General features: G+C 46.1%; 1 protein-coding gene and 1 pseudogene across 8 annotated transcripts in view; both read right to left on the bottom strand.

Moving 5' to 3' along the window:
* BSDC1 (BSD domain containing 1) overlaps positions 1-9,983 on the bottom strand; it is a 29,298-nt gene extending 19,315 nt beyond the window's left edge. For 4 of the 8 annotated variants that reach the window (XM_054555576.2, XM_063719546.1, XM_009253095.3 and 1 more), the window contains exons 1-3: positions 9,851-9,898; positions 9,539-9,599; positions 2,269-2,385 (exon numbers count right to left, since the gene is read on the bottom strand). In XM_054555576.2, the coding sequence (XP_054411551.1) occupies positions 2,269-2,385; positions 9,539-9,599; positions 9,851-9,861 (189 nt within the window). In that variant the 5' untranslated portion in view covers positions 9,862-9,898. Of the gene's footprint in view, positions 1-2,268; positions 2,386-9,538; positions 9,600-9,850 lie in introns of all 8 variants that reach the window. The other 4 variants (XM_063719557.1, XM_054555588.1, XM_009253099.3 and 1 more) reach the window with 3 other exon arrangements.
* Positions 9,984-17,588: 7,605 nt separating this feature from the next.
* On the bottom strand, positions 17,589-18,544 carry LOC100435943 (glyceraldehyde-3-phosphate dehydrogenase-like; annotated as a pseudogene).
* Positions 18,545-20,684: the final 2,140 nt, after the last annotated feature.

The raw sequence follows: 20,684 nt of genomic DNA, 5'->3' as shown, positions 1-20,684 counted from the left end.
TTCATAGGGTTACCATGAAGATTAAAAGATAGGGCATGGACAATGCCTGGCACACAGCATACGCTTAACAAACTGCAGCATTGTAATATTGCAATTTCATCATCATCATTGCTCAGGAAGTAGAATACTTTGTACAAAAGGTTGGAAACATATGGGCAGGATAGCCTTGCCTTGCCTGGGACCAACTGAGGGTCACTATACAGACCACACTGGTCAGAATGTCTTCCAGCAGACAGGGATAGGGTGCTCAGAACAGGGTCTAAAAACCTTGTGGAAAATTTTATTTACTCTTGATTAAGCTGCTGAAGCATTTTAAACCTAGAATCTATCATAGTGCCTGGCACATATTGTTACAGGTAACAATATTTGCTGAATGAAAAAAAAAAGAATAAATGAATGAAATAAACAAGTGATATCTCTGCTATTGACTAGACTTATAGCAGTTTAGCAGGGTTACAACTGGTCATTCATGCTCATCAGTAGCTGAGGTTAGCAGGTGGACAGTATTTTACAAGAGGATTCAGCAAAATAAGCTTGACTAAAAAAATTCCAAAACTCATTTTTCGTAATATGAGTAATTAATTACAAGATAATTGATTCAGCTGGTGATCAAATTAAGAAGCTGCAATCTGTTCCAATGCTAAAGGAAAAATTGTAATATAAAAAACAGTATGCTTTACCTCACTGGAAACTTCAGAACTTTGCGGGGATATCTTTGACCACAATTTTTCCTTCTCACACTGACTTTAGACTCTAACTTCCATCTTATAAGAGGTTTCCACTGTACATTTCTGATTAAAACTATCTATGGGGTACTAGTCGGTGATGGGTTCATTAAAAGCCCAAACCTCAGCATATACACAATATACCCATGTAACAAACCTGTGCATGTATCCCCTGAATCTAAAATTAGAAAACAACAAACAAGCCAGGCACGGTGGCTCACGCCTGTAATCCCAGCACTTCGGGAGGCCGAAGCAGGTGGATCCCTTAAGCTCAGGAGTTTGAGACCAGCCTGGCCAACAGAGTGAAACCCTATCTCTACAAAAAATACAAAAATTAGCTGGGTGTGGTGGCATGCACCTGTGGTCCCAGCTATTTGGGAGGCTGAGGTGGGGGAATCACTTGAGCCCAGGAGGCAAAGGTTGCAATGAGCTGAGATCATGCCACTGCACTCCAGCCTGGGTGACAGAGTGAGACCCCGTCTCAAAACCACCACCACCACCAACAAAGAACAGGACCAGTAAGAAAATAAGTTGGTACAACATTTCTGGAGGGCAGTTTTGAGTAGATAGTAAAAGGCTTAAACTAACCACTCTGTGATACCTTCCACAATTTTATTATAAAGCAAATATTATGGCACTGGGTGAAGGTTTAGCAGAATGTTTACTGTAGCTCTGTGTACAATACTGGAAAAAACTGAAATAGGAAAGCAGCAACTGGTTAAATCCACATAGTGGAATACCATGCCACTTACTACACTCTAGAACAAGGTTTGCAGTTTAAGTAAAAAAATAGGGGCTGGGTGCAGTGGCTCACGCCTGTAATCCCAGCACTTTGGGAGATCGAGGAGGGCAGATCACGAGGTCAGGAGATCGAGACCATCCTGGCTAACACAGTGAAACCCCGTCTCTACTAAAAAATACAAAAAATTAGCCAGGCGTGGTGGCGGGCACCTGTGGGTCCCAGCTACTTGGGAGGCTGAGGCAGCAGAATAGCATGAACCCGGGAGGCGGAGCTTGCAGTAAGCCGAGATGGCGCCAGTGCACTCCAGCCTGGGCGACAGATGGAGACTCCATCTCAAAAAAAAAAAAAAAAAAAAAAAAAAGGTTACAAAACATGGTATTCAATTGACCCCAATTTTGAAAAAGAAGTGTACATAAGGGATACACCCCCAAAATATTAACAGCAGCTATCTTTGGAAGATGGAGTTATGGATGTCTCTAGGTCTTTCTCTCTCTCTCTCTCTTCCTTTTTTCATTCTTTCTCTTTTCTTTCACTTGTCTGTATTTCCTAAGTTGTCAACATGAATGACTTTGCTAATGGAAAACATGTACTAAAACAATACAGAAGTGGGAAAACGAATTATTACTTAAAATATGCAGCTTGTTTGGTTGCCAGACACAATTCTTTCAAAATGGGAGGAAAAATAATCCACATATTTTTCCCCATAGGGAAAAATAATCACTTAATGGTAGAAAGGTTGGGAGCCCAGGAGAGGACAGGTTGCGAGGGGCAGTTATTTGGGAGGGTTTGGGTGGTACTCACAACCAGCTTCTCCTTGACCACGCTGGCCGTGGCTGCGATGGTACAGGCCGTGTCATGCTGCACCACCTGGGTAAACTCTGTCAGGTCCCGCTTCATAAACTCCAAGGCTTCAGAGGACTGTGGGAAGACAAGAGAGGGATGCCAGGGCCAGCTGGCCCCACCACCCCTTATTCCTGTTCCCTGTGTTTCTTCAGTACCAGACAGACAAATGGAAATCTCAAGTGGCAGGGGAGCTTGGGCTCAGAAACAATGCTCATTTGTCCCAATTCCATGATCTGGGATTACCTGACAGCAGAGAGTGTAGGGGAATTTCCTGCTACTCTGGGCATGAGGACTGAGTCTCAGCCTAGGCACTCACAAGCTATGTGGCCATGAGTAAGTCTCATCTAGTTCTCAGTTTTCTCCTGTAAAATGAGGTGATCTAGATCAGAGATTCTCAGGAGCAAACAGGAAAAGAGGGGGGATAGTCTGAAAACAATACTGACTTTGATGAATTGCTTTGATATGCTTTAAATCACGATATTCATACCAAGTTTCAAATAACATGAAAAAAAGGTATGTGATTTTTTTTTTTTCTTGAGACAGAGTTTCGCTCTTGCTGCCCAGGCTGGAGTGCAATGGCACGATCTCGGCTCTCCGCAACCTCCGCCTCCCGGGTTCAAGCGATTCTTCTGCCTCAGCCTCTGGAGTAGCTGGGATTACAGGCATGCGCCACCACGCCCAGCTAATTTTGTATTTTTAGTAAAGATGGGGTTTCTCCATGTTGGTCAGGCTGGTCTCGAACTCCCAACCTCAGGTGATCTGCCCACCTTGGCCTCCCAAAGTATTGGGATTATAGGCGTGAGCCATCCAGTCTAAGGCATGTCATTTTTTTATCAAAGGAAAGTGTTTCTATTTTTACTTTTTTTGTTACAGAGAAATTGAGTTGAAATATGAGGCAGTATGTGAAGTTATTTGCCTTCAGGTTTAAGAATTAGTAATTACTAATTGTATTAGTAACAGCAATAGCTTGGAAAGCTATTTTATGAGTAATTCTTAACAATTTAATATCAGTAAAAAGGCATGTGATTTTTACATTCAACAAAGGAGGACGTGGTCAAGAGAAAGACTAGATTAGACTCTCTTCGAGGCCTTCTTGGTTCTACCATCCCGAGGTTCTACAAAGCTCCTTTGGGCAGAATGCGTATTTGCTCCTGCTAAACCCATCTGTTTCTCAGCCTGCACCCAGACCTCACTTGAGAAAGCAGCCCCTCACCTCACTTCTAGGTCTTGCCCTGTCTTGCTTCAGACTCACCAACTCTAGGATGCCTTCCTGGAGTATCTCAGTGGCCACTCCCCCTGCAAGCCCTTTCATCTTACATGGGGAGAATCACCTGCATTTTTTAAAGCATGTTTTTGAGCGCTCCTGTGGTTTGTTCTTCTGGGAAGGGCCTGCCCACTTTTCATTAGCTTGGGAAGTTTCTGAATGGCACAGTCTCACATATCACCTACAGGCTTCTCTAGGGGTGGTAATCATGCCTCCATATCAACTCAGGACTCCTTAATTGGGGGTGGAGGGGGTCATTTACTTATTTACTTTTACTAAAATTTTAAAAAATATTTCACGGCACCATGAAACTGTGCCCCGGGTCATTTACCGATTCACTCTTTCTATCCACACTGCCACCACCTTAGTCCAGGCCAACTTATTCTTTCACCTGGATTCCTCCCAGGTTGTCTCAGCTACCTTTACTTCATTCTCCTTATGACACCCAGTGGGTGCTTTGTCTGTCAGGGCAGACCATGCTGCTTTACACTCTTTAAGTTTACACACTATCCTAAGAGCAAATTGAAAATCCACCTTTACTTACAAGGCCTATATAACTTGGCCTCTGGCAGACTGGTATCCCCTACCACTGTGCCCTTCACTGAGCTCCAGCTGGCCTTCCTCAAGTTTCTAAAATGCCCTAGCATCTGTCCTGCCTCAGGATATCTGAACACATTGTTTCCTCTCCCTGACGCAGAGTTCTAACTCTTCAAAACAAGCAAGCCTGTAAACACAATGAAGGAACCCTCTTATCTGGAAAACTCCTGTTCATCCTCAATGTCTATGCTTCATTTCCCTAGAGGGGCTTCCTGCTGCCTCTTCAGGCTCAGCTGGCTCTCTCTGCTTTATCTCTTCTTTTTTTTTTTGAGATGGAGTTTCGCTCTGTTACCCAGGCTGGAGTGCGGTGGCGCGATCTCTGCTCACTGCAACCTCTGCCTCAGCCTCCCGAGTAGCTGGGACTACAGGTGCCCACCACCACGCCTGGCTAATTTTTTGTATTTTTAGTAGAGACAGGGTTTCACCGTGTTAGCCAGGATGGTCTCGACCTCCTGACCTCATGATTCGCCCACCTCGGCCTCCCAATTTATCTCTTTTTTAACATTGAACATACTTTAGACATAAGATGACCTGTTCAATGTCTGTCTTCCTGGATAAACTGTGAGTTGTGTGAACACAGGTCCTATGTGTTTTGTTCCCTGATGGTTCCCCAGTATCTGACACAGAGCATACAGTAGGTGCTCAAAAAATGTTTGCTTGTTAAATTTACATGGACCACTGAAATTTCAATTATGTAACCACTTGTGTGACTAAACAGTTGTCTTCCCGATAGACTGTGAGCTCTGATCAGACAAACATGAACATACATTGCCCTCAAGCAGGTCACAGTCTATTGGGGAAAATGGTCCCATGATAGTGCTTATGTGCAAAGGCAGAGCAGTAGCTGCTGTACTATGGAGAGGTTGGGAAGATGTGGTGACCGGACGCCTGGAATGGGCCCTTAAAGAACGAACAGGAGTTGGTTAAGAAGTATTGATGTGGGCCAGGTGCGGTGGCTGACGCCTGTAATCCCAGCACTTTGGGAAGCCGAGGCAGGAGGATTGCTTGAGCCCAGGAATTTGAGACCAGTTTGGACACTATGGCAAAACCGTCTCCACACACACACACACAAATACAAAAAATTAGCCAGAAGTGATGGCACACGCCTGTAGTCCCAGCTACCCAGGAGGCTGAGGTGGGAGAATCACCTGAGCCCGGGTGGCTGAGGCTGCAGTGGGCTGTGATCATGTCACTGCACTCCAGTCTGGATAACAGAGTGAGACCCTGTCTCAAAAAAAAAAAAAAAAAAAAAAAAAAAGAACACGAGTCAGCTAAGAAGTGTTGACATGGGGTTTAGTTTTAATGACGTCTATAAGCATTACAGTCCTGATGGACATAAAATGTGAAGCAAGAGTGGTGAGGGATAAAGCTGGAGAGGTTGCCAAGGGCAACCAGGGAGAGCCTGGTCAGCCCTATGGATGATGGGGAGCCACCAAAGGTTTGAAGTGGGTGGGACATGAGATTTGCCTTTTCACTAAATTACTCCAGTGACTGGAATGGAGGAAAGGTCCAGAGGTGAGAACATTAGAAGAGGAAGAAGGAAGACCAGTCAGGAGGCTGCTGGTCAGGAGGCTGCAGGAAAGAAAATAGAAAAATGTGAGTAAGGACAATGCTAGTAAAGATGGAGAGGATGAGACTGGTTCAAGATATAGGAGGCAGAAGAAGGTGGACTTGGTGACTGAACAGGTATGTTGACTGAGGGCTAGAAAAGAATCATGGAAGCACCACAGGCTGCTAAAATAGGTGACTGGGTAGATGCAGTACTGCCAGCTAAGTGAGAAAATCCTGGAGGAGAAGCAGTTCTAGAGACAAGGTGGTAACAATGACTTTGGGCACGTAGAACTTGAGATGACTGTGGGCTGTCTAGGATAGCTGTCCAGCAATAGCTATCCTCAAACACTAAAGCTGACCGGGCATGGTGGCTCATGCCTGTAGTCCCAGCACTTTGGGAGACCAAGGTGGGCAGATTGCTTGAGCCCAGGGGTTTGAGACCAGCCTGGGCAACATGGCAAGATATCTCTACAAAAAATACAAAAATTAGTTGGGCGTGATGGCACACGCCTATAGTCCCAGCTACTTGGGGGCCTGAGGTGGGAGGATTGCTTGAATCCAGGAAGTGGAGGTTGCAGAGAACCATGTTTGCATCACTGCACTTCAGCTTGGGTGACAAAGCGAGAGCCCATCTCAAAACAAAGCAAAACACAACACTAAAGTTCAGGAAAAAGGTCTAAGAGTCGCCCTAACAGGAAAGTGGAGAAGGTGACCCAGGAAGAGTTTGGAAAGTAGACAGAGCAATGGGCTGAGGACAAGTGTCCTCAGACAGTACCTGTAGGGGGCAAGCAGAGGAAGAGGAACTCATGAGACAGTTACAAAAGCAACGTCTGGAGAAGTATGTGGAGACTTAAGAATCATGTCACAAAAGCCAAGAGAGTAGCGTTTCAAGAGAGGGAGTGATCACTAGTGTCAAATGCGGCAGAATGGTCCAGGAAGATAAGGGCTGAAAACCACCCACTGGATTTGGCAAGCGGTAGGTGAAGCTGACTGTGAGTAAAGATAAGTTTATAGGTGGTGGCTTTGAGGGTGGGAAGGGAGTTAAAGATCCTGTTTGTTGACCTGTAGATGAGGTCAGTATTGAGTTGACCTGTAGATGAGGTTGTCTCCTGGAAGTGAAAGGGATAAAGTGGCTGAACAGGGGACCCGAGGGAAGAGTTAGGTTTTGGGAAAGTTTCTGAAGTTAAGGCGAGGAGATGTAAACTGGAGACTGAAGAGTATGTGGGCCCAGATCAGGTTGGGGAATCTGTGATGGAACTAAAAAGCATTTGGTGCCTTTCTCTTTTTAATTTCTTCTTTCTGGTAAGTATGTAGAGCAATGATATGCCTTTCTCTATCAACGTGTATGCACAAGTATTTGTGTCAGTCATATTGCCCTTGACAACACACAGGAAGACAGGACAGGAGGAGGTAAGGAGCAGAGGAAAGCAGATGATAGCACCATCTCATAGCTGTGGTCTTCAGGGCAATGTGTTCTAAGGAGTGCTGAGAAGCGAGTGGTCCAGATGGAGCAGAATGGGACATAAAGATAGGAAAGCACCAAAGGACCAAGAAAAAAAATGGAAGGAAAAACGAACTGGGGGTGGTATCTAAGAGGTTTTCCCATCAGCCTCAGCACTTAATAACAGCTAATGCTTATATAGCACTGTATGCTAGGTACTGTTCTTAAGTGTTTTACATATATTAATATTTAACCATCACCACAATCTCATCAAGTAGGTATTGTTAGCATTCCCATTTTATAGATGAGGAACTGAGGCCTAGAGAGGTTAAAAACTTGCCCAAGAGGCCAGGGGTGGTGGCTCACGCCTGTAATCCTAGCACTTTGGGAGGCCGAGACAGGCGGATTACCTGAGGTCAGGAGTTCGAGACCAGCCTGGCTAACATGGTGAAACCCTGTCTCTATTGAAAATACAAAAATTAGCTGGGCATGGTGGCGCACACCTGTAATCCCAGCTACTCAGGAGGCCAAGGCAGGAGAATCACTTGAACTCGGGAGGCGGAAGTTGCAGAGCCGAGATTGAGCCACTGCACTCCAGCCTGGTAACAGAGCCAGACTCGGTCTCAAAAACAAACAAACAAAAAACAAAAAACACTTGCTCAAATACATATAAGAGTAAGAAAGTAAAAAAAGGGAAATTAAGTCTTTTCTTTCCAAAAAGGCATAAACAACTCCCACCTCCACCCCCACCCCAGCTTTTAACTGGGAATTCCAAGAATGAAGACGGAAGGTTGGCCAACTATCTATTTTTCATAAGTTATGATAAGATCAACCTTGAGAGAAACACAGGAGGCCCTCATGCAACATCTGCTGAATGAATGTCAGACTTTCCTGCCAGGAAATTACCCAACAGGAAACATGCTACTTTCGGGTCTCTTCTATCAAATGTTAGGGTGCAAGCCTCTCAGTCCTCATCAACAACATAAACAGCTCAGGGCATTCTCAGATTTGCTGGGCTATTGCTGAGAGGCTGTCCAGGAGTACCCAGGATACGGGAGGAATAAAAACGCTCCCAGATGTCTGGGTGTGGTGGCTCACGCCTATAATCCCAGCACTTTGGGAGGCCGAGGCAGGTGGCTCACCTGAGGTGAGGAGTTCGAGACCAGCCTGGCCAACATGATGAAACTCTGTCTCTACTAAAAATACAAAAATTAGCCAGAAGTAGTGGCACACGCCTGTAATCCCTGCTACTTGGGAGGCTGAGGCACAAGAATCACTTCAACCTGGGAGGCAGAGGTTGCAGTGAGCTGAGACCGCACCTGTGCACTCCAGCCTAGGTGACAGAGTGAGACTCTGTCTCAAAACAAAACAAAAATACTCCCAGAGTAGGGGACTTATGTAGGTGAGGTCAGAAGCTTCCTGGAGTCGGCCCTGAAGCAGGACTCATCCCAATTGCTTGAGGTAAATAGTAATCAACTTTTCCCACAATTCAGTTGGGCTGATTTTGACAAATAAGCATGAAATGAAACAGGAATACACATTGGCAAATTACCCAGTGGCACAGCAAATATCACTCATCCCACAAAGATTGTTCAGCAAGAAGGCCTTCCACTCTCTGGTGATTAATCTCTCTCTCTCTACTGCCCGTTGCATAGCCCCTACTTAGAATTCATCAGGCACCAGTGTGTATGGCTCATGCTCATCTCTGGCTTGGGTTCTTGCTTTTCATCCTGTCTAGGCAGGGTTGGCCTTGATGAGGTTCCTTCTCCACAGAGGCCTTCCCTGGTGAGTTACTGACTACCCAGAATAGACAAGGTGCCCCTGTACTTTCCTTTCACAGAACTTACCACAACGGTAACTAAACAACTATTTGTTTGGCTACTCGGTTAATGGCTGTCTCCCCACTAGACTGTGAGCTTTGTAAGGCCCAGGATTACATCTGTTTGGCTGAAGTCTGTATCCTCAAGACCTATCAGAGTGCTGGTTGTCGCATATACTCTAATATTTGAATGACTATATGAGTAAGTTTTTTTTATTGCTAGAATCTTTTCCTTCAAGACCTGTATCAAATGTTCTCTCTTTCACGAAGAAACTGAATTTCCTGAGCTGGAATAATTGCTCCTTCCTATGGATTCCTACAAAACGTTCGTTAACTCCAGCCTTTAAAACCATCTTTATTTCACTGTGGCTAGTATCACACTGGTTTGCGTCGAAGTCTGTTTTCCCGTGGACCGGTAGAGGCTGAAAGAAAGGCCCAGGTCAGCCTCATCCTTGAGACCTAGCGCCCGCAAAAGTTGGGCGGGGCTGGTTGGACCAGGTTGCATTGAGGCGGCGCAGGGCCCTGGTGAAGGAAGAAGGGCACGGGCCCGGCTTACCTTCTCTTTGACTGCTTGGTAGCTCTGCTGCAGCCAGCTCCGCCACCATCCCACGTCCTCCCTGTGGAAGACAGACACATCTGGCAGCACCGCGGTGCGATCCCTGCCCGCCCCAAAGATCCGGTTTGTTTCCCCCTCGGATGTACCCTGCGGGCCGAGGCTTCGCAGACCGCTTGCCCACCCCCTCACAATGTGACTCCACTCTGCCCTTTCAGATCAGTCCACGCCCCCGCTGATCTCATGTTCCCCACCAGCACCCCAACCCTGGGAGAATTCAGGCCTCAACACCTAGGAGCAAAACGACAGGCTCACCCTTCCGCCATCTTGCCTGCATGACATCACCACTATTTACTGACCTTTGACTTCCGACACAGCACCGCCCCCTCAAGGACCGCCCCCGAGGCGCTCGGCCCAATCCTCGTGCAGGCACCGCCCTCAGCCCAATCCCCTCCCTGCTCCATCATTAGGCCCCGCCTCCCTGAACTCTGTCCAGTCTCTGTCCCGAGTTCGCCCTCAAACCCCGCCCCTGAACTCTCAGTTCAATCGTCATTCAGTCGTGTCCTCAGGCTCCACCTCCACCAAGCTTGACTCTTTGTTACTGTCCGCAACGTCGGGTACGGTGGCCTCTATGGACGATGATCAGCCGACGAGCTGGACTGCGGAGAGCTGGGAGCAGAGGGGAGGAGGAGAGATAGCTCGAACGTCAGGATCCTAGAGCGCAGGGTTAGGACCGCCCCCCTTTGTGAAACCAGCTGCGTAGAGGCTGCTTTGTGTCTCTTTGGGCTAATTCAATAAGCCCATATTGCGGGGCTGTGGCCCAGAGTTTGGAGGAATGTGAAGAATTCAGAGGCGACTTAGATGCAGCCTTTGGAGGGCTTACGGGTTAATGGGAGACACACGCATTCAGTAATCTCAACTTTCGGTGGCCCAGCTCAGAACAACTCCAGGTGGAGGTGGTCTGGAGAAATCCGGAGACCGCCTGGATTGAGTTCTACTGCGATTGGAAGGGAGATTCCACAGCCCACATACTTTGGACCTTAATTAAGGTCAACCCCTCCACGTGTGCGGTAGATCCCATCGCCTCTTGTTTGCTTAAGGACATAGATCTAGTAATCCCCCCTTCGTCTCTTTTCCCTCTGATGACTGCATTATCCTTGTCATCATCCGTACTGCTGTTTCTCCCATCTCAAAGGCAAACAAAAACCAGCCCTCTCTAGGTCCCTCACCGTTTCCCTACTCCCCTTTACAGCAAAAGCGTTGCCTACTCACAGTCTGCAACTCCCCTCTCCTCTCATTCTCTCTTGAACTCACTGCAGTTGGGTTTTTGCCTCTCAGACAATCCTTTGAAATAACTTTCTTTTATTTATTTATTTTATTTTATTTTATTTATATTTATTTGTAGCTCTGCTGCAGCCGGCTCTGCCACCATCCCACGTCCTCCCTGTGGAAGACGGACACATCTATTTTATTTATTTATTTATTTTTGGTCCTCCCTGTGGAAGACGGAAACATCTATTTTATTTATTTATTTATTTTGAGTCAGAGTCTTGCTCTGTCGCCGGGCTGGAGTGCAGTGGTGCGATCTCGGCTCACTGCAACCTCTGCCTCCCGGGTTCAAGCGATTCTCCTGCCTCATCCTCCCGAGTATCTGGGATTACAGTTGTGCACCACCATGCCCGACTAATATTTGTATGTTTAGTAGAGATGGGGTTTCACTATGTTGGTCAGGCTTGTCTCGAACTCCTGACTTCAGGTGATCTGCCCGCCTCAGCCTCCCAAAGTGCTGGGAGTACAGGCATGAACCACTGCACCCAGCCTGACATAACTTTCTTAATGTCGCCAAGAGGAATGGCCACTTTTCAGTTCTTGTTTTACATCTGCATCTTATTTGACACAGTTGACCACTTTCTTCATTTGGCTTCCAGGACATCATGCCCTCTTGACTTTCTTCCCCGTTCATTGGCATCTCCTTAGTATTCTTTGCTGTTTTCTCACCGCCTTCTTGTTGCTGGAATGGGACATTCCCTGGGAGAGGGCGCAGCCCTTGGTGTCCTACTCCTTTTTGATGTTTATAGTCATTCCCCAGATATTATCATAAAGTCTCATGATTTTATTTATTATTATTTTTTGAGATGGAGTCTCACTCTATTGCCCAGGCTGGAGTGCAGTGGCATGATCTTGGCTCACTGCAACCTCTGCCTCCTGGGTTCAAATTACTCTCCTGCCTCAGCCTCCCGAGTGGCTGGGATTACAGGCACCCACCACCACACCCAGCTAATTTTGTATTTTTAGTAGAGATGGGGTTTCACCATGTTGGCCAGGCTGATCTTGAACTCCTGGCCTCAGGTGATCCACCCACCTCAGCCTCTGAAAGTGCTGGGAGTACAGGCGTGAGCCACTGCTCCTGGCCCATTTTATTTTATTTTTAAGACAGGATCTTACTCTGTCGCCATGTTAGTCCGTTTTCACACTGCTAATAAAGACATACCTGAGACTGGGCAATTTACAAAAGAAAGAGTTTTACTGGACTCATGGTTCCACATGGCCAGGGAGACCTCACAATGATGGAGGAAGGTGAAAGGCACGTTTCACATGGTGGCAGACAAGAGAAGAGAGCTTGTGCAGGGACACTCCCGATTTTAAAACCGTCAGATCTCATGAGAACCATTCACTATTATGAGAAAAGCACGGGAAAGACCCGCCCCCACCATGATTCAGTCATCTCTCACCAGGTCCCTTCTACAACACGTGGGAATTATGGAGCTACAAGATGAGATTTGGGTGGGAACACAGAGCCAGACCATATCAGTTGCCCAGGCTGGAGTGCAGTAGCACGATCATGGCTCACTGCAGCCTGGACTTCCTGAACTCAAGCAATCCTCCTGCCTCAGTCTCCTGAGTAGCTGAGACTACAGGCATGCACCATCAAGCCCAGCTATTATTATTTTCTTAAATAGAGATGACGTCTCCCTGTGTTGCCTTACTTTTAATTTTTCTTTAGCTATGCTTCACTATGTTGCCCAGGCTGGTCTCGAACTCCTGGCCTCTAGTGATCCACCCACCTTGGCTTCCCAAAGTGCTGAGATTACAGGCGTTAGCCATCTTACAAATCTCATACTTTTAAGTGCCATGTATATGCTGATGGCTCTCAAATTTCCTCTCCAACCCATACATTTTCTCTGAACATCAGGCTCATTTTGTCTATTTGGATGTGTAATAGGTGTATTATTTTTAACATGTCCCAAAACAAACTCTTGATTTATTCACCTCATCTTCCTGCAAACTTTCCCACATTTGTAAATGGAAACCTCATTATTCCAGTTGCTCAAGCCAAAAACCTAGGAGTCATCCTTGCTTTCTCACTTTCTTTCATACTCTCAAACTAATCCCATCAGCAAATCCAGTTGGCTCTGCCTTTCAAACAAAACCATAATCTAGTGACTTCTCACCTCCTCCACTGTTACTATGTAGATACAAGCTACCATAACCAATCTCATGGTTAATTACAAGAGCCTCTTAACAAATATTTCTGCATCCACTCTTGCCTTCCTTATGTCTAGTCTTCATTTGCCTGAAAGTAATCTTTTAAAAGACATACGTCACTGGGAATGCAACTGGTATGGAATACAATATGCCATTTCCTCAGAAAAATTAAACAGAATTACCATATGATCCAGCACTTCCACTTCTGAGTATATACCCAAAAGAATAAAAGGCAAGTACTCAAACAGATATTTGGTGTTTTTTTGTTTGTTTGCTTGTTTGTTTTGAGATGGAGTTTTGCTCTTGTCACCCAGGCTGAAGTGCAATGGCACGATCCCAGCTCACTGCAACCTCCGCCTCCTGGGTTCAAGCAGTTCTCCTGCCTTAGCCTCCCTAGTAGCTGAAACTACAGGCATGTGCCACCACACCCAGCTAATTTTTTTTTTTTTTTTTTTTGAGACGGAGTTTCTCTCTTGTCACCCAAGCTGGAGTGACAAGCAATCTTGGCTCACTGCAACCTCCACCTCCCGGGTTCAAGCGATTCTCCTGCCTCAGCCTCCCAAGTAGCTGGGATTACAGGTGCCCACCACCACGCCCAGTTAATTTTTGTATTTTTAGTAGAGACAGGTTTTCACCATGTTAGTCAGGCTGGTCTTGAACTCCTGACCTCAGGCGATCCACCCACCTCGTCCTCCCAAAGTGCTAGGATTACAGGTATGAGCCACCATACCCAGCCCTGGCTAATTTTTTGAAGTTGAGGCTGCAGTGAGCCGTGACCATGCCATTACATTACTGCCTGTGCAATGGAGTGAGACCTTGTCTTTAAAACAAAGAAAAACGTGTGTATATATATATATACGTATATATATGTATATACGTATATATGTGTGTATATATATATACACATATATACGTATATATATACGTATATATATGTATATACATGCCAGATTACAGCCTTCCTCTGCCCAAAGTTCTGCAATGTCCTCTTATTTCACTCAGAGAAAAAGCCAATAAGTCCTCACAGTCTCCTTTAAGGCCCCGTATAGTTGAGCTGACCTCACATTACTGGCCGCCTTAGTCACTCTGCTCCAGACACATTGGCTACTTCGACATTCCCTGAAAATTCCCGGTACTCTCCTGGCTTGGGGCCTTTCAATTTGCTGTTCCTTTTGTTTAGACTGCACTTACCTCCGGATATTTATGTGCTTCTAACTTTCACCTCATTCAGATCTTTACTCGAATATAATCTTCTTACTCACCCTGACCACATTATTTAAAATCACAAGTTGCATAACAAGCACCCCCATTTCTCTTCTCTGACATATTGTATATTATACTTTGTTTAAAAAATTGTTTGCCTCCTTCAGACTAGAAATGCAACCTGCATGAAGGCAGGATTTTTTGTCTGTCTTGTTCATCTGTCTATGGCTAGCACCTACAACAGTGTTTGGTACATAATAGACACTCAATATTTGTTCAGTGAATGAAAGAATAAATGCAAGGAGAGTGAGGACAAAGACAGGACTAATTTAGAGCAATCTGGAGTAGCTGAAAAGAAAAAGGAAAAGAGAGGATGGACGTGAGGCTGTAAAGGTCATTAACATCTTGATTCTTTAGAGCCTTGAATGCAGGACTTAAAATTCATGGACAGAGGAGAGTCACCAAAGGTTTGGAATAAGGAAATGATTTGTGTTGTGAAGATGATGTGATCAAATGATTGAATGCTACTGTTAACAGGTCTAACGGTGCCATTGGGGTGAGCACTTTATACAGTGTACCTTCCTAAAAGCTCAATGAGGTGGGAACTATTTTTAATCTACATTTGATAAATGAAGAAGGTGACCAGGCATGGTGACTCATGTAATCCCAGCATTTTGGGAGGCTGAGATGGAAGGATTGCTTGAGCCCAGAAGTTTGAGACCAGTATGGGCAACATGATGGCACCCTATCTCTATTATTATTATTATTATTTTGAGACAGTTTCACTGTGTCGCCCAGGCTGGAGTGCAGTGGCAAAATCTTGGCTTACTGTGACCTCAGCCTCCCAGGTTCAAGCGATTCTTCTGCCTCAACCTCCTGAGTAGCTGGGATTACAGGCGTGCACCACCACACCCAGCTAATTTTTGTATTTTTAATAGAGACAGGGTTTCGCCATGTTGGCCTGGCTGGTCTCGAACTGCTGACCTCAGGTGATCCGCCTGCCTCAGCCTCCCAGAGTGCTGGGATTACAGGCATGAGCCACTGTGCCCGGCCTCTATCAATTTTTTTTAAAATAAAAGTGAAAAAGCTAAGATTCTGAGATATGGGGTGACTTTCTCAAGGTAACACAGCTAGGAAATGGCAGAACTCAGATTTGAACCCAAGGCTGTCTAATAAAATCAAGCTTCTGTGCATTTCATGCTAGTCTTAACTTCTTCCAACCTTATGTCCTGCCTCCCTACCCAGATGATAGCTGCAGGCATCCTGTCCTTCATTATCTTCACCTTGTCTCATTCCTCACCCCCAGGGCCAGCAGAGTGCTCGCCCGTGATGTCCCTAGTGACTGTGGATTCAGTGGGACCCTTTGCTTGGGTTTCTTTGGTCTTCCTTATCTGTTCATCCCAGTACATTGACCCTTGGCTTCTTTCACTGCCATAACCTCTGGCATCAAACATATTCCTCTGTCACCCCAGCTGGACTGCAGTGGCATGATCATGGTTCACTGCAGCCTCAACCTTCTAGGCTCAAGTGATCCTCCCACCTCAGCCTCCTGAGTAGCTGGGACCACAGGCATGTGCCACCATGCCTAATTTAATTTTTTTTTTTTTGTAGAGATGGAGTCTTGCTATGTTGCCTAGGCTGGTCTACCAACCCCTGGGATCTAGCGATCCACCTGCTTTGGCCTTCCAAAGTGTTGGGATTACAGGCATAAGCCACTGTGCCCAGCCAATGTCTTCATCCTTAACATTGGGATACTAATTCTGGTTGTCGTGATGACTAAAAAAAATAAGTAAAACAGCTAGCACATTGCAAGGCATAAAGTCCTCATGTGGGGATTATGATTGTCTTACCTCCTTACCCCTGTCCTCAGAGCCTAATACAATGCTAGGTGCTGGTAGAGGGCTAATGGGCATCTGTTGAGTTAAACAGTATGTTGAAAGAACACTGGATTGGGAGTCAGCAGAGCTAGATTTTAATACTGGTTTATGGGCAGTTGTCACTTCTTCTCTCTGAAATTCAGTTTTTCACTGTCCTTGGGGTCTCTACAGTCTCTTGTAGCTGTTAGGCAAAGTATGAATGCAGGTAAATCCCGCACCCTCAGACCCTTCTTTGACTCAAATCCCCCCTCTGACACTGCTGGACCCCTTCTGGCAGATGATTTTTTTCCTACTCCCCCTACCCACCCTATTAGAATTGGCAGGTGATTCTTATCCCAGGATCCTGGCTTTTGCTCCCAGGGAGCCCTGACACCCAGGTGCCACCAGATGGTGCTGTGGACCCATTCTTCCTGGGAAGCTGGCTCCCCGGCTCCCTGGCTCCCCATCTCCCCGGCTCCTAGGAGAGGCCTTCTGGCTCCTCTGGGCAGGGTGGGGTTCCTCCGTGGAAGGCTGCTAGGCCTGGGATAATCCTGGGAGGTGACTCAAGCCTTTCAGAAATTTCCAAGGCCCAAGCCCGCCCTTGGTTTGGCTATGCAGATTCCAGCATAGAGTTGGCAGGAGGACTGGCTGCGTAATTTGTAGAACCCAGTGTAAGATGAAAATGCCTAAGTTGCTGATGTAGGCAGCACAGGGAATGCCTAAAAGCCCACGGAATGGTTCTAGTTCAGCCCTCTAGAGCTGATTGTTAACATTTCAGGAATTTTGGCCGGGTGTGGTGGCTCACGCCTGTAGTCTCAGCTACCTGGGAGGCTGAGGCAGCAGAATCACTTCAGCCTGAGAGGCAGAGGTTGCAATGAGCAGGGATTGAGCCACTGCACTCCACCCTGGGTGACAGAGGGAGACCCTGTCTCAAAAAAAAAAAAAAAAAGAAAAAGAAAAAAAGGAATTTTAAGAGCTGGTTGTTGAACACGGACATTATTTAATTAAATTTTATACACTTACCATTAAATAAGTTATAGAGCTGGGTGTGGTGGCTCACACCTATAATCGCAACTTTTCAGGCAGCTGAAGTGGGATGATCGCTTGAGCCCAGGAGTTCAAGGTTACAGCGAGGTATGATTACTCCATTGTACTCCAGCCTGGGTGACAGAGCAAGAGCTCATTTCTAAAAAATAAATAAGTAAAATAAAAACAAAGGTAATAAATAACCCAAACTCATCACTATGTAATTACTTTTATATATTTCACTATCATTTATGCTCACTTTTTTTTGGCTGAGTACAGGGGACTTTATTGATGGTACATGACAAAGTGCGGTCTCATAGTCCTCTCCCATTCTTCAGGGAGCCTGGCGAGGAAACTGTGTTCAGGAGGGGGAGATTCTCAGTGTGGTGGGGGACTGAGTTTGGCAGGGATTCCCCAGCAGCTGAGGGCCTCTCTTCCTCTCGTGCTGTCACTGGGACTGGTGGTTCAGAGGGCTCTTACTCCTAGGACGCCATGTAGACCATAAGGTATATTGTTCTGTTGCTGTAGCCAAATTCATTGTCATATCAGGAAATGAGCTTGACAAAGTGGTCTTTGAGGGCAATGCCATTCCCAGCATTGAAGGTGGAAAAGGTGGGTATCTCTGTGAAAAGTTGGAGGAGGCAACCTGGTGCTTTGTGTAGCTCAGGAGGCCCTTGAGGGGGGCCTCTGATGCCAGCTTCACCACCTTCTTGATGTCATCATATTTGGCAGCTCTCTCCAGAAGGCAAATCAGGTCTACAACCCACATGTTGGCAGTGGAGACATGGAAGGCCATGCCAGTGGGCTTTCTGTTAAGCTCAGGGATGGCCTTGCCCACAGCTTTGGCAGAGTGGGTAAATGTAGGGATGATGTCCTGGAGAGTCCTGTGGCCATCATGCCACAGTTTCCCAGAGAGGCCGTCCACAGTCTTCTGGGTGGCAATGTTGGCACCAACTGTGGCCATGAGTCCCTCCGTGATGCCAAAGTTGTCATGGATGACCTTGGGCAGGGTAGCTAAGCAGTTGGCAGTACAGGAAGCATTGCTGACAATCACAAGGTTGTTTTCATACTTCTCAAGGTTCACACCCATCACAAACATGGGGGCATCAACAGAGAGAGCAGAGATGACCCTTTCGGTTGCACCCTCTAAGTGAACCCCAGCCTTCTCCAAGGCAGTGAAGATGCCAGTGGACTTCACAACATAATCAGCGTCAGGACCAGCCCATTTGATTTTGATGGGATTTTGTTCCTGGAAGATGGTGATGGGATTTCCATTGGTGACAAACTTCTGGTTCTTAGCCTTGATGGTGCCATGGAACTTGTCATGGGTGGAATCATACTGGAACATGTAGACCATGGAGTTGACCTGAATGAAGTGGTCATAGATAGTGACACTATCCATTTTGCTAGAGTTAAAAGCAGCCCTGGTAAACAGGCTTCCAATATGGTCCGATCTGTTTACTCTGGCCTTCACTCACACCATGATGTCTCAAGGCTGCTGCTGGTGCTACACGAGAAGATGTGTCTGTATGTTGTATGGCAAGAGCAGAGGGCTCATCTGTGTTCTTGAAGTAACTTACATTTATTGTATCTATATGGTGAAAATACTATATAATAGTGCACTTTTTTTTTTTTTTGAGACAGAGTTTCACTTTTGTTGCCCAGGCTGGAGTGCAGTGGCACTATCTCTGTTCACTGCAACCTCTGCCTCCCGGGTTCAAGTGATTCTTTTGCCTCCCCTTCCCGAGTAGCTGGGGTTACAGGTGCACGCCACCATGCCTGGCTAATTTTTTTGTATTTTTAGTAGAGACAGAGTTTCACCATGTTGGTCAGGCTGGTCTTGAACTCCTGACCTCAGGTGATCCACCTGCCTCGGCCTCCCAAAGTGCTGGGATTACAGGCATGAGCCAGCATGCCTGGCCTAATAGGAGATATCTCTCCTCAACTCTGTATTTGGTGATTGATGTCACATTGGCACCTTAAAATTGATGAAGATGGGAGTGTTTAATCATTAAAATCCACAAACACTACAAATCATGCCCCTTCTTCCGCCAAGCCAATTGTTAAACTTTTACCAGAATACACGGGTCCTGATTGTACTCCTAATGTCCTATGTGATTTTGAGCAAAGCCCTGTTCTCCCCAGACTCCCATATATTTATGTATCACTTTATAATCAACAAAAGGGGAGCATCCTTTGTGTGCTAGGCACTGTTGTCTCATAGAATTCTTAGAACTACCCAAAAGGTAGAATATTGTAGCCCAAAGAGCAAAGAAGAACTTTGTCTCCAGGGTGGCTCTGTTACCAGAGTTCCCAAAAGATGGCACTGTGGAAATATAGCAAAATATGTAATATAGATTATATAGTTTTGCCCTTGTTGCCCAGGCTGGAATGCAATGGCGCGATCTAGGCTCACTGCAAACTCTGCCTCCTGGGTTCAAGCAATTCTCCTGCCTCAGCCTCATGAGTAGCTGGGATTACAGGCATGCGCCATCACACCAGCAATATATATGTATTTTAAGACAGGGTCTCACTGTGTCTTCCAGGCTGGAGTGTAGTGGCACGATCTCGGCTCAATGCAACCTCTGCCTCCTGGGCTCAAGCCACCCTCCCACTTCAGCCTCCCAAGTAGCTGGGACCACAGGCACATGCCACCATGTCTGGCTAATTTTTGTATTTTTATAGATACAGGGTTTTGCCATGTTGCCTAGGCTGATCTTGAACTCCTGGGCTTAAGCAGTCCACCCGCCTCAGCCTCCCAAAGTGCTAAACTTACAGGCGTGAGCCACCGCATTTGGTCAATAATAATATTCTTTCGGGCACCTCCAGCATTGTTTTTGGGACTCACACACCGTAAGCCTCCTTCTTGGCTATTTCTGGGAGTGGGGAAAGATCTAGCTCCCTCTGGCTTCTATATAAGGGAGGCGGGAGGCGGGAAGTGGAATATTCTTACTACAACAGCGAGGGTTTTTTCCCAAAAGGGAGACTGGGCTTGGATGCAGATAGCCCGAACATCAACTGTCCTGTTCCTCATTTGCTGCCAAACACATATACTCTGTGTTTTGAACTTAGACTTGCTTCCCAATTAGCATAAAGTAGCTACCACTTCTGTAATTAAAAACACTGTTTTAATTACTCTCCAAAGAAGGCATCCCAAAGCCTTGACGACTGTCCTCCAGCTCTCTCAGAATTCCTGCTTAGGAGTCTGCAATCCCTCACTGAATGGTGAAGTTAATCTCCCTATAAAACCACCTAGAGACGATAGTGGCAGAAAGGGAGAAGAAAGAGAAGCAAAAGTATTTGAAATATGTAAATATCTATATCAAGGAAAGAAATTCAAGTAGAGACTATAATCCCCCCCTGTATAAAGCAGTCTAAGGCTGATCTTGTATTTATGACTTTCCTTCTTTACTATTCTAGGTTCCATCTGCCTTCAGTCCGCAACAGATGTTCAAGTTATTTAGCCACAGGAGAGACCCACCCCTTCATTCCTGAGCTATCTCTGGCCTAGAAGATCCTTTTGTATAGAATTGCAGTAGTTTTGCAGTGACTTTGATCACAGAATATTGCAGTAGTTG

The sequence above is a fragment of the Pongo abelii genome, chromosome 1, assembly GCF_028885655.2.
Source record: "Pongo abelii isolate AG06213 chromosome 1, NHGRI_mPonAbe1-v2.0_pri, whole genome shotgun sequence".
In the NCBI taxonomy this organism is placed as follows: domain Eukaryota; kingdom Metazoa; phylum Chordata; class Mammalia; order Primates; family Hominidae; genus Pongo; species Pongo abelii.
The sequence above is the reverse complement of the archived record's forward strand: the minus strand, read 5'-3'. Positions and strand labels throughout refer to the sequence as shown.